At 31.6% G+C, this 13,097-nt stretch overlaps 1 protein-coding gene across 1 annotated transcript in view; it reads left to right on the plus strand.

The window, feature by feature from the left end:
• Window positions 1-13,097, plus strand: part of dally (division abnormally delayed protein) — a 217,380-nt gene that overhangs the window by 186,637 nt on the left and 17,646 nt on the right. Inside the window, exon 3 of the mRNA XM_088194287.1 lies at window positions 10,408-11,168. Within this exon, the coding sequence (XP_088050413.1) occupies window positions 10,408-11,168 (761 nt within the window). The remainder of the gene's footprint in view (window positions 1-10,407; window positions 11,169-13,097) is intronic.

Consider the following 13,097-nt stretch of genomic DNA (forward strand, 5'->3'; position numbering starts at 1 on the left):
AGAGTTCTTATATAATATACAATAAATACAAATTTCCAATCTCAGAATTTTAAATAGCGCGGAAAATAAAAATCTATATGGATCTATAGAAATCTATAAAAATCATTATGACAAATTAATGTTCTGTTTAATGTATATATTATGCCTGCACTACACTCTCTGGAAGTTGGCCAAGATTGGCCAAGGACAGAGAATATAGTGTATTACTTCGGTCGAGTTCGGTTCTGCCTGCTATAAAATCTCTCCGAAGTTGTCCGAGGTTACCGAGAACGGGAGGTAAAGTGGGGGTAATTCAGTCGACTTGGCCGGCTTCGAGCGCTTCTGAACATGGTCGGCATATTTCCGAGTCAAAGGGACCGAAGTCGGAGCTGCTTTTTCGAGAGCAAGCAGTGAGATACTTCCCCTTTCGGTTTCTCACGTGTTAAGTGACGTGAGTGAGAGAGATAATAATATGGTGGTTCGCAAACTGAGATAGAACGAGTAACTCGCTTCAATTTCAGTATGCGCGTAGGCGTCCTATAGTTAACACGCACTTGATTTTGTTAAAAAAAATATTTTCCAATATCCTTATGTATTTTCCTAGATCGGTTTATATAAATGTCACGCCATAACGAATTATTATTTAGACTCGATGGCGACAAATTCTAGGATAGTCACAGATGTGGTTTTCGTATTCTGAAGTATCATTTTTATGCCTTATGGCATTTTGCAAAAGCCGATAAAGATTTTGCGTAAATTGAATATTTACGACCGAAAAGTTTTTATTGATTTTGTATTGGTGAGTACGCACACAGACTTTTATAATTATCAGTAGCGTAATTTTAATAATATGACAATTTAAAAATTGCGATTATTTGGCACTTTTTTCGATCGCGCGCAAATATGATGGCTGTACGTGACAGCAGCCGCCGTCCGAACATCATGCACGTCGCGAAGTTCGCGGGCATATGAAATCTGCGACAGTGTGGGCGCTCACTCGATGTCGTAGATCTCGGCCTACTTCAGTTGTAGCTTCGGTTCGGACAACTTCCAGAGAGTGTAATGCAGGCATAATGATTAATGGTTTGAGTCATTAATCATATTGGAATACACTTATTCTAGTAAAAATATAAACGCTCGTTACTGAGCGTTCCAACTGCGACGGCGCCGACACGATTTTATTGCTTTTGACGTGAATTTTTGAATTCTGAGAAGTGATAATTGGTTTTGCGCCCTCCTTTTGACCAAAATTGGGTTTGAATATAATTTGATCAGTCCTATTATATTAGAAGCCCATAGTAATATTAGTAAGAATAGCTATCATATTTTTAAATCATAGTGTACTATCCAAATGCAGACAAACTATGAAGCAATATGCGAGATGCGACGTCTGTCTGTACTTCTTCCGCTTATTTTCTCCTGAGAGTTGAGTTGGCTTAGTTTTTATTTTGGTCTTGACCTAATGAAAGTTCTAACACTATAATTAGTTAATTCGTGTAGGTTAAGTTTGGGTTTGAACATCAAATTTCGCAACTGTCAAATTTAGAGCAGCTTATAATTATCATAATCACTTAAATCATATTTTTGCTAGTAGAAATATATATCTACTGGTGAAAATGTATTGTGACTTCACTGGTAAAAATATAACTTCACCGAAAAATACACATATACATTCATCTAAATAAATAATGATAATAATGTAAATGTATACATTACTATGAATGGAAAAGTTCAAATCATATAATAATATTAATAATATATATCCACCGGTGAAAATATATTCTAATATGATTTCACTATAATTAGATATTATAAAAAATCGGGATAGATTCGTGATTTTTTTGAGGGATAATTTCTGGTTTAGAATTAGAGACATTATTTCAGATTATTGTAAAAGTTAGTCAGTCAGTGGTCGTTTTTTTAATATTTAGATTTCATTAAAATTCATAGTATTTCATTAAATGCCATGCATTTTACTGGCTATCTTCTAGTGGAGGCAAATTTTACCACATGCCCCCTCCCCCCTCCTTTCAAATGACGTTCCTGAGCCAATTACCTTGCTCAGTGGTCGGAAGCAAGATTTTATATTTGTATTTGAATAATAATTTAATAAAACTATAGTGTATTTACATATCAACCATAAAATGCTATATTTAAACATTTGTATTAACCCTTTAAACGCCGGCGACTTTTTAGTGAGTCACCTGTTATTTCTCTTCAAGCGTCAGTATCTCTTTCTAAAAATAAATATAAAATACTTACTGAAGCTAGTACAATAATATTTAATTATTTAAAAAAATAATCAACAAGTGTCTCACTGGTGAGTCGCTGTGGTTAATGAATATAAGTTTATTAAGTATTTTATAAGCACTACAAAAATATATATCAACATAATATTTTCTCAGTTATGAAGTTTTTCATTTTTCCATCAATTTTCACTGAATGTTTGATCTTCATCATTCATCAGACAATATAAAAAATTACTTTTCATATAATAAAATTAAACTCAACCGGTTATAGCAATGGAAACTATGCCTAAGCCAATACTAATCCATTTAATCTAACCACTAAATACCAGATGGTTTTCATATTCTGAAATATTGCCACAAAGTCGGCCGGGGACCGCTAATATCTAATCCCATGGCATAAATAAGTTCTACATAGATAAATAATAACAGGTTTTAGAATACCAGTAAAATTTAATTATTTCTGTAGAATAATATAATATGTGTGACGTCTAGAATCAATATCAGGCTTACATTTTACATTTACCTACTTTCGACTCATTAAATATTTATCTTTTATATTATTTTTTAATAGATCTTACGTCATATGTATTTAATTTCGGACATGCCTTTATTTGATAATACCATGACTTGTCTTACTTTGATAAAACCAATGGCTCTTTTAAGTTTTTCCACAACTTTTGAATAGTAGCGGTTACATAATATTTTTAATTATTAGATCAATTTGAGTATAATTTTTACTTTATACATGAAGCTGTGCCTACAAGAGTCAAAAGATAATCTACTACCCTTCGACACCACACCTTTTTGAATATCAATAAAGCTTTTTCGAAAATTCCAGACCCGAGCACGTGTCCCTAATCGTTTACACACAGGTAATACCAAATTCGTCCGCCTCCCCGTCACGTGTTGCGACACGTGCGCAATCTCCATCTCACGTAGAACCGAGAGAGACACAGGCGCCCGCGGCCCACCGTTTACGAACCGCTGCCTTATCAGAAATAATAGCTCGTGTTGGTTTTGTCCATTACACGCTTAACGTTATTCCACTTCTAATCGCCGCCGGTCACGAATGTTTTCAATCAAACTAGCTACCAGATTGAAGCTACCGTTTAATGGGCGATAGATCGTTTTCACGGATACATTTATATAATAACAAATACATGAATGATCTATTATTAGTATTAAATATCTTAACACAACAAGGCTTTCGAATGGGGTGAGTAATCGATGCATAAACAGGAATAGATTACAGGGAAGTCTTCCGTGATACTACATATAGGTATAGATATAAAGTTTTAGATTTTGGTGGGATTTACCACTTCTCGTCAATTATTCAATGCTTCCGAAAGTGGAACAATTGTGGCTTAAATATTAAATAAACATCAAGATCCCACACTGTTTCGAGAAATGCTTAGAAATTCAATAAACCTTGCATATGGTTAAAGCTTTCGATAATGGAGGCTTCTGATAAATATTATATACCAAAGAAGAGATGGAAATTGCAGATGCTTTCGATTGTAATATTGTGTCATTTTTATCAGCTGCTTAAATTATAAATTGCAATATTTTAAAATGCACATTAGTATATTTGGCATTAGCTTCTCTCAAACAAGTGGTTTACGGCTATGCATAATACATATAAGTTATGTATATGAAAAATAAACGGGCAAGTCTCCAAAACGATTATGAAATCAATTTAAAAGGCAGATTTTCATTGCGCAATATAAATTATTGAGTTGTATATTGATATAATATAATATCATCTTTACACAACATACAAAATCGAGTGTGTTATCAGTTCACATGCGCAATATTTCACATATGCCGATCGAGTGCCAGGAAAAAAATGAAATTTTGATTTATACCTACTTCGTACGTGTTTTCACGCTTTTCCTTAACAATTCGCCTAAACTCTATGTATGGAAAAGATTTTTTTGACAGAGAATAAAAAATATTAAGTTATCTAATATGTCAGGATTTTTTATCGCCAGCGTTAAAATTTCCAGTTCGACAGATTTATTAAATTAGAGACATTATATTGATTAATTGCTTGCGATGATTAACGAGTTCCAAATCCAATTTAACAAATGACCCCGCATTAAACGTTAAGTCATTCGATAAAATCGATTTTGCGGCCATTAAGAGCGGATTCCGTAGAAAAAAGTTATTCTTTATCTCAATACGGCAGGGCTTTTAAAGTTCGAACACTATAAACGCTCGCTTTTGCCATTTCAACTTGATTAATCGACTCAAGTGTGATGCTTTTTAATTTGTGATGTTTTGATAAATCAATTCAAACGTAAACGTAAAAAGGGCAATCTACAAAAATAGATGTGAATATTTCTGTCGCATTTTATTTATATAAATAATAGTGAAATGCATTAATCTTCTTTATATAATTCATGAATATACTGGTATAAAATGTTTCTGTAGAATAGTAGCGAATATTTGACCTTATTGCATTTTGTATTAGCATGAACGATCAAGAAGTCGATCAATACTCTTGATCCGGATATAACAGTACATTTCGTTTGATTTGAATAGAAGATAATTAATTCTGTTCTAACTGAACTGTCCGAGGCAGTCCGAAAGACGATAGTCAAAAGCGCGATTTCAAAAGATTAGCCCACTTCCATTCACATATTTATCAAATGGAATTATTTTAAGCTTTTAATTTTATGCTACTAACTTACACTCGCGTGTGCTTTGACACAAATCAGTATTAAAATAGCTTTAGATTTAAAACACATTTTGTGTATTAAAAATATCATATAAACATAAAGCAAACGTGCAATTTATTTATTCACGTATAATAATAATTGTATTTATAGAGAATATTTAATTGTATAATATGAATATTTTTAATAATAAGGTAATATTTAATTAAATTTCAATCTATCGTAAACATCCAGACTTATGTATAATGAATTTGGTTCTGATTGTATTTTATCTGAAATTAAATTCTAATATTCATAAAAAAATTACGTTTATTTCTACTACGTCTGCTCTTAACTTTTCGTTTATTTGCGTTAACAGAGTCAGTTCGAGATCTATTCATTTCATCATGATTCATAATTGAGAAAGAAATACATTACTCGGGTTTATTTTTTGAACACATTTATAGAAAATAAAAATTCTATAAATTGTCCAATAAATGAACCGAAGTAATGATAAGTATATCGGACGTATATCCGTCTCGTGTGCTTTAAAGCTAATAGTAAGAACATAAACCCAAACTTGCCATCTCTTTCTAAATTATGAATAATGATGAAATGGATAGCTCTCGGACTGACTGTGTTAACGCAAATATAGTATGGTATACTAATCGTTTAATTTTCTTCTGATCACAAAAAAAATCTTTAATACAAAACGAGGTAATAATAAAAATTAGGTTAATTTCACTACTTTTGATCTGTACTTTCCGTTGAACCGGTTCAAATTTTGCATTCAATTTTCTTATGATTTTGCCACGCATTATTTATTTTGTATCATCACGATCAAAAAAATGCTTTAATAAAAAATATAGATGTTTGAGTTAAATTTTATCTACCTTTTATCTGTATTTATCAACGTGTTCGATTTTGCATTATAGTATTTTAAGGTTTGAGAACCCTAGGGGTGTGACTTCATAGCCAGTAAGACGCAGGCGAATCTAGTTAGAGTTTTATTAGATTATATTACAATTGCGAGATGTTTTCTCCGAGCGGGTGTGGAATAACTGGCGAAGTGATGATGTCTGTGGAAGGTCCTCAAAGGCTTGTAGATGGGGTGGGAGCGACAGTATACTTTCTGGGATGTGAATGCCCATGACAGTATGTTGTATAGTAGGCGGCGGGCATCTGCTGGTCTCTTCGAGTGGCTGCTTGTGACTGCCTTCTCATCATCGGAATCCATGTTTAAGTATCCAGGGCTGCAAAGCTTTCTGACCAATCCCAATCATGCAGCGATCATCCAGCCAATAGATGTAGTCGTTTCTTAGAACAGCGAAATAGGTACACGCTATTACAAAGCGACATTCGCTTGATCGGCATTGTCCAAAGTCGTATTACATTGCAACGGGAATCTTGTCGATCCGGATTTATGATGTCCGTGAACGTTTCGCAACAAAGAAATATTAAATCAATGACGAAGAATATTTACAGTAAGAACATTTATTTTTTCTGGTCGTAACGAGGGTTTTTGTGTGGTCCATCCTTTACGTTATTGTCTCGTTTCCTTGTTGATGGATGATCATTTTGGTCGAAGTAAATTTACGCAAATTTTGAAAATAATACCCTTTCAAACGTGGGAATCTGTGTGTGGTCGCCACATTATTAATACCAATATATACTAATCGTTTAATTTTTTTCTGATATTGTCAGGCAATATTCACACAATACAATAAAAACATCCTTAAATACAAAACGTGGTATAAAATACGCTTTGAATTCATTTTTACTACATTTGATCTGTACTTTCTGTTGTTTTTTATATACTAACAGTATATTCAATTTTATTTTGATATTGTTACGCATTATTAACTTTGAATTACCTGTCACAATACGATCAAAAATATGTATAAATATAATACTTTGGGTTAATCTACAGTAATTTCCGTTGATTTATGAACTTTACATATTTTTTATCACCTGTTACAATACAATTAAATATAACTTTAAATATTTTTTTTATAGCACGTGCGGCACCCATTTTCTATACTTAAGTAATTTTTTTTATCATCTGTTCATCCGTTTTTATCCGAATTAAAGTATAAAATAAATTATGTAAATAATATTTAATTAAATATTATATACATTATAAGTAATTAAAATACGATGGTTGCTTGTATTTATTGAAATATATATCCACAATATTATGCGTGTTTTTTTTAAATACAGCTACAAAGTTGTAGTGAAAAACAAGCAATTTATCCAACAACGCTAGTTAAATATAGAATAAACTCATCTTCTAGCCATTTTCATCCCTTCATAATTTCTTACCTACTTTAATTATGCATACACTCGTCTATGTTTTCTTTAGTAAAGCAGTTTATATCAAGATATTTACAGCAATTGCGCTAGTATTAAAATATAAAGGATTAAAAAGTCTGAGTATCACTGCTTTAGATGACGATATAGTTATTTATTAATATAAAGGGTTTGCTTTTATGCAATCTGATTCATCGTTAGTGCTGGCTTTATTTTTTCAATGACTATTCAATGTAGAGTTATACGCTGCTTTGTCTATCTCATAATTTTTAAATCTAACATTCGTTCAATGAACTATTTGCTTTCGTTTATTGGCTCAAATATTTTAGTCGTTTTATGGCGTAATCCTCACAAAATTACAATTCCCGATTTTTTTTAATACCGCCAAAGCCTCGATCGACAGTAAAGTTTACAATATACGTACACACACAATATATCGGATCGGTGAACATATTTTTTGTGTGCATCGAACGGCCAAACCGAATAACGAGTTGCCTCGAGCAAAAAAAGCGTGCAACATCGTGGGAGGAGGGTTAATGACTTTGTAGTGAATCTTAATTAGGGTCCACGGCCAATAACTGCATACCCGGTTCGGTTGCTGTCTTTTTACTTTTACCACTTTGACGATAATTGGCGATTGATTGGAAATGATGCGTTTTTGATCAATTATTCTGCTTCTATATGACCCTAAGTTTTTCTTATTTTCTTATAATGCTATGTATTTTATTTTTTCTGCACATAGATCGTACATAGACATTTCTCACGAGATGTAGATTCTCTGACCTCTCTCTGCATTTGGTTATACAAATTAACACCTATGTACACAATGATCTTCTTAATTTTAATATTTGCTCTATGTCTAGTAATACATATGTGTACATCGCTATTTATAATTAAATAGGCAATCAGATTCACTGGTAATAATCTATAATTAGCTTAATAATACATTAGATTGCATATGATAATATAAAAGCAAAATCAAGAAGGTGTTATTTGATACTTATTTAATAATAATATAAATCCTCAAACACTAAATAATCTTTCAAATCCTCAAACACTAAATAATTTTTTATAAATCTGAGATTTTATTACACATTAATTTACCTTCTATGAACAAAAATATCATGTCGTTAAAATGTCCTATTCATTTGACTGTCACTGTACATACATATAAAGAAGACTAAATTGTTCAACTAAAGGTTTTCCTCATCTAAAATTAAACATTATTTTCTTGTTTACTCTTTATTGATGTGCCCTTTCGTGTAGTCAGTGTTAATTTACTCGTGACACAATTTTAATCTGCCCACGTTGCAATTAGCTCAATTGTTCATTTAGGCACGTTTCAAAGAATCCTTTAATTTGAACAAAATATTTTTTAACGTGATAAGAAAAATGGCCTTGATATAATGTACAACGAAGGAATTGAATTAAAAATAATGTTTATAGTTCACGAGCGTATTTAGCTTGAATATTGCCCCAAAATACCTCCACACATTTTTAGACTCTTAAGGTTTAAATTTAGAATACTTTATTAATAAACTGCTATTTAGAAAAAATGCAAAAAGACTATAGATTTTTCCGACCCTGAACGGTCTCCTGTGTTTGTCTTTCTATGATCAATCGCTCGTGTTAAAATTAGCTGCGGTAGCCAACATTGTATGTATTTCATATAGTAAACAAGTATTCCAATTTTTATTTTAGATTAAATTAATTCATAAAATTGTAAGCTTACAATCAAAAATGTTAATTTGTCTACTATAAATATACCTAGCTTTTTCATATTGTAATTTGTCATTTTATTATAATCTCACTACCATGTTTATTTTTATTAATGTTTTTACATAATTTTAAATAAATTTATGTATTCTTATCATTAAAAAATAACTTTAAGAATGACTAGAATTTTTTTTATATTTCATTTGCTGTTATTATGCATAAATAAAGTACATTTATAAGTGTTGCCTCAAGTTCAAGCCACCTTGAATGAATATATTTAGTTAAATAATTAAATGATCATTTAATATATAATAATAATCTTATTTGAAATAAATTCTATTTCGGCATAAAATTAAATTATTTATTTATTAATAGAATTCTATTTTTTTTTATTATTAATTAAATTCAGTTTTTATATTTGAATTGAATTTAATTAAAATGTATTCAAGAAATGTTCTGATCTTATTAAACTATAAATAAAAGTCTTTTATTTATAATAATTGTCTCATTGATTTATTTTTTATTATATTATATAGAGATGTTTATATAATATATGAAATATTTTAAATAAGTTTTATTTATTTAGCTTTCTTATTTTTTTATTTATAATATTACTAAAATTTAAATAACTTGAGAAAAAAAGTTCCAGACGGTATTGTCATAGAAACTGCTAGCTATATCCAATACGTGTACTATAGACTCCAGGGTTGATGAAGATGCCCAATACTAAAATATATAAAAAATATTTTAACATAAAACTTTTATTTTATATTTTACTCAAAACTTTTTTACATGAAAGTTTTTTGCACGTTCTTCAACGAACGAATTCTGCGAATTTCAGTAATAGTAGACACGGCCGATAAACATTCTATTCACAAATGTTTTTCAAAGGCGTGAAAGTATTTTTTGTTGAGAAGAACCGACTCATTATTTCGTATTTCGAAACAAAATAAAGACGCATCAATATCATGAATTACCAGTGTTGCTCAAATATACAAATTGTTACATTCAAAGATTTTTAAATAAAAATAATAAATAAATTTGTACGTTCGCCACGAGTTTATTTGTTAATTTGATAAACGGAAAAAAATAATGAGGCTAAGTATATTATATAAAATATATAAACATATTTTATATTAAGCAATTGCTGTTACAATTAAAGGATATATTTATTGTAATGAACGTTTTTTAATTAACTTTAAATTGACTTAATTTACAAGTACAAATCCACGGTGCGAAGAATTAATCTTGATTTGTATATAGCACATCCTATTCGTCAGGTTTTGCTCATTTTCCTGATTATACCGAGAAAACGCCGAGATAATTCCGCAAGTCGATTAAAACTCGTAAATGGTCCCTATCCATCCAATTCTGCATGTAATTGCCAAAGTTTTCAAAGTACATAAATAAAGCTTGTATAAACAATGTTGGACTAGCACTTTGTATCAGATGTGTTTTTTACTAGCATACTTAATATATGTTATATATTATTTCAGATCACGTGATAGAGCTCGCCAAGCAGTCAGAGAATAAAACGCACCACTTGTTCTCGCAGGTTTACCAAAGAATGGCAGTACTTTCTAGGGAGCCAATTAATGCCCTATATATGGACATACGTAATTACGTAAACAACACTAGCGAAACGTCGAGCGCTTCCGATCTCAACATCGAAGCTTCAGTTAAAACTTTTTTCACCAACCTGTTCCCGTTGGTGTATCATCACGTGGTCAACTTGCAGCACAAGGACTTCAGCAACGATTACAAATCATGCCTGAGGCGGAAAACTGATGATATACAGCCCTTCGGGGAAATTCCCAGGCACATGGCCAGATCGATCTACAGAAGCCTCGAAGCCACCAGGGTGCTGTTACAAGCTCTGACCTTAGGCTCCGAAGTGCTCAATTCGACTGACGCCTTGTGGGACGAAGAAGACGCGGACAATGATAACACCATCCAATCTGCGTGTCACACAGCCATGCTGAAGATGACCTACTGTCCGAAGTGTCAGGGTTTGAGTGTCCAAACCAAACCTTGCTATGGATATTGCCTGAACGTACTCAGGGGTTGTTTGTCTCAGTACATTTCGGAAATGGACTCGCCTTGGACTAGTTACGTGGAAGCCGTGGAAAGCTTGGTCATTGAAGTCAAGACTCAAATCACACCTTACAACGTCGAGAATGTGATCAGAGGGCTGGAGACTAAGATATCGGAAGCTATCATGTACGCGATGGAAAACGGACCGAACTTGGAAAAGAAAGTAAGTGTATTTAAAATATATAAATCTTTTAATTCGAATGTTTTCAGTCTATACACAGGGCTATAAAAGTATAGATAAAGGGCTCTCAAAAATGTATTTAGATTGAATCTACGTCGTTTTCGTTTTCGGAGAGTTATCGCGACCGCGACAAATTCCGACGGAATTACCTGTGGGAAATCTTTTGGAACCTTTTATACTACACGTTCAAGTTACATAATGAAGCTGTATTTCAAAAGTACATTGTATGTGTAAACGTACAACATTTCGCTTTACTTCACTATAATAATCCAAAGTTATGATTTAATTATCAAATAATATTTATTAATTATTTTAACCGCAAAAAACTCGTTTTTGATAAGAAAGAAAAATAAAAACATCTATATTATTTCAAATAAACCATTATTATAGGATCGACAATAATTGGTTTTCAAGATAAAAATAAATTTATTCATAATTATCTGAGATTATATTTTCCTAAATTAGGCGCCATGGTAGTGATAGTAGGAATATCATCTGGGGAGGACAGGTGAAGGCATATGCCCTCTCTTGAATTTTACCAGAAAAATGCATGTCATTTAATTGAATACTATGAATCTTAATTAAATCGGAATTTTAAGAATAGCTGAAATGACGTCCCTGATTCTAAATTATAAATTCTCGGATTATCCCTCAAAGAAAATTTTAGAAAAGCAGTCTTGAAAATATTTTTTAAAATATGGCATTTCAGTGAAATCATATTGGATTTCATTTTCATCTACCAGGAAAAATATATTTTATCTGGCAAGTGCTAGTACTTTTTAAATTCAACCCGATTTTTTAAACATATACATACGTATTTATATTTCCATTTTCCCTTAGCCAATCGTTAAGCGCCTCTGGCAAGAACTACACAAAGTCGACGAAAGCATGTAGTAAAATAAAATATATCGCATATATATTTTTTCACTTTATAAATATGGTCACGTCTCGGCTGGCTTATAGCCAGGAAAATGCGACGAGAAATAATTTGCGATCCGGAATACGCAGTTCACTTAAACAGTTGGCTATAGTTCTACCACCAGAAGCGACCGATCGATCATCACTACGAATTGAGAAATAATCTCCAGCACTTTCACTCATTGTCGAGCACAATGATCGCAAATGCTTGTTTGAGGAGCACTCGAATCGATCGCTAAAAGATTACGTAATGTCTCTTTACGTGAAAAGACTCGACAGAAAATATTATATCATCGTTTCATAACAGTGTGACGAATCGTACGCGACACCTAAAAATTCCTTTTGTGCATTCCAACATTTGCACAACAAAGGAAAGAGCACTCCATGCAAACTACTGAAGTTTCCGAGAGACAATATTTCATTTTGTCCGTTGCATTGATAAGGTGCATTATTCTGACATCACGAACCTATTCAATTTCGAAACGTCAGCGTTAACTTTTAGGACACCCTGTGTTTGTACAGAGATATGTGCATTGTATAACCGTACGTGTCTTGAATTCAGATCAGTGAAATATTGTAAGAACCTATTAGATTTTATTATCTCTCCGTGGATGAAATGCATTTTGTTGTAATGTGATTTATTATACGTTACGTTGCAGATTTGCATAATAAGATGTTTTAGTATAATATTTTACTTTCATCAATAGAGTAATAAATCACAATTATTGCGTATTCTAAAAAAATATGTAGAAATATATTAAAATTATTGCGAAATTCAACTATATATTATTTTAAATGTTTAAGCTCATAACACAATATATAATTATACATGTATTATAATTAAGACAGCTTTTAATTATACTACGTTTACATAAATATTGTATTTTATGATGGTAAAGCTTTTTAACGTGTACGTACATATATGTTTTATAAACATTTCTTACAATATTAAGTAAACAGTAAAATACATACTTTGAAATTAAGTTTCCGGTT

The sequence above is a fragment of the Plectrocnemia conspersa genome, unplaced genomic scaffold (assembly GCF_051122295.1).
Source record: "Plectrocnemia conspersa isolate PC_06_02 unplaced genomic scaffold, ASM5112229v1 ptg000010l, whole genome shotgun sequence".
Taxonomy (NCBI): Eukaryota; Metazoa; Arthropoda; class Insecta; order Trichoptera; family Polycentropodidae; genus Plectrocnemia; species Plectrocnemia conspersa.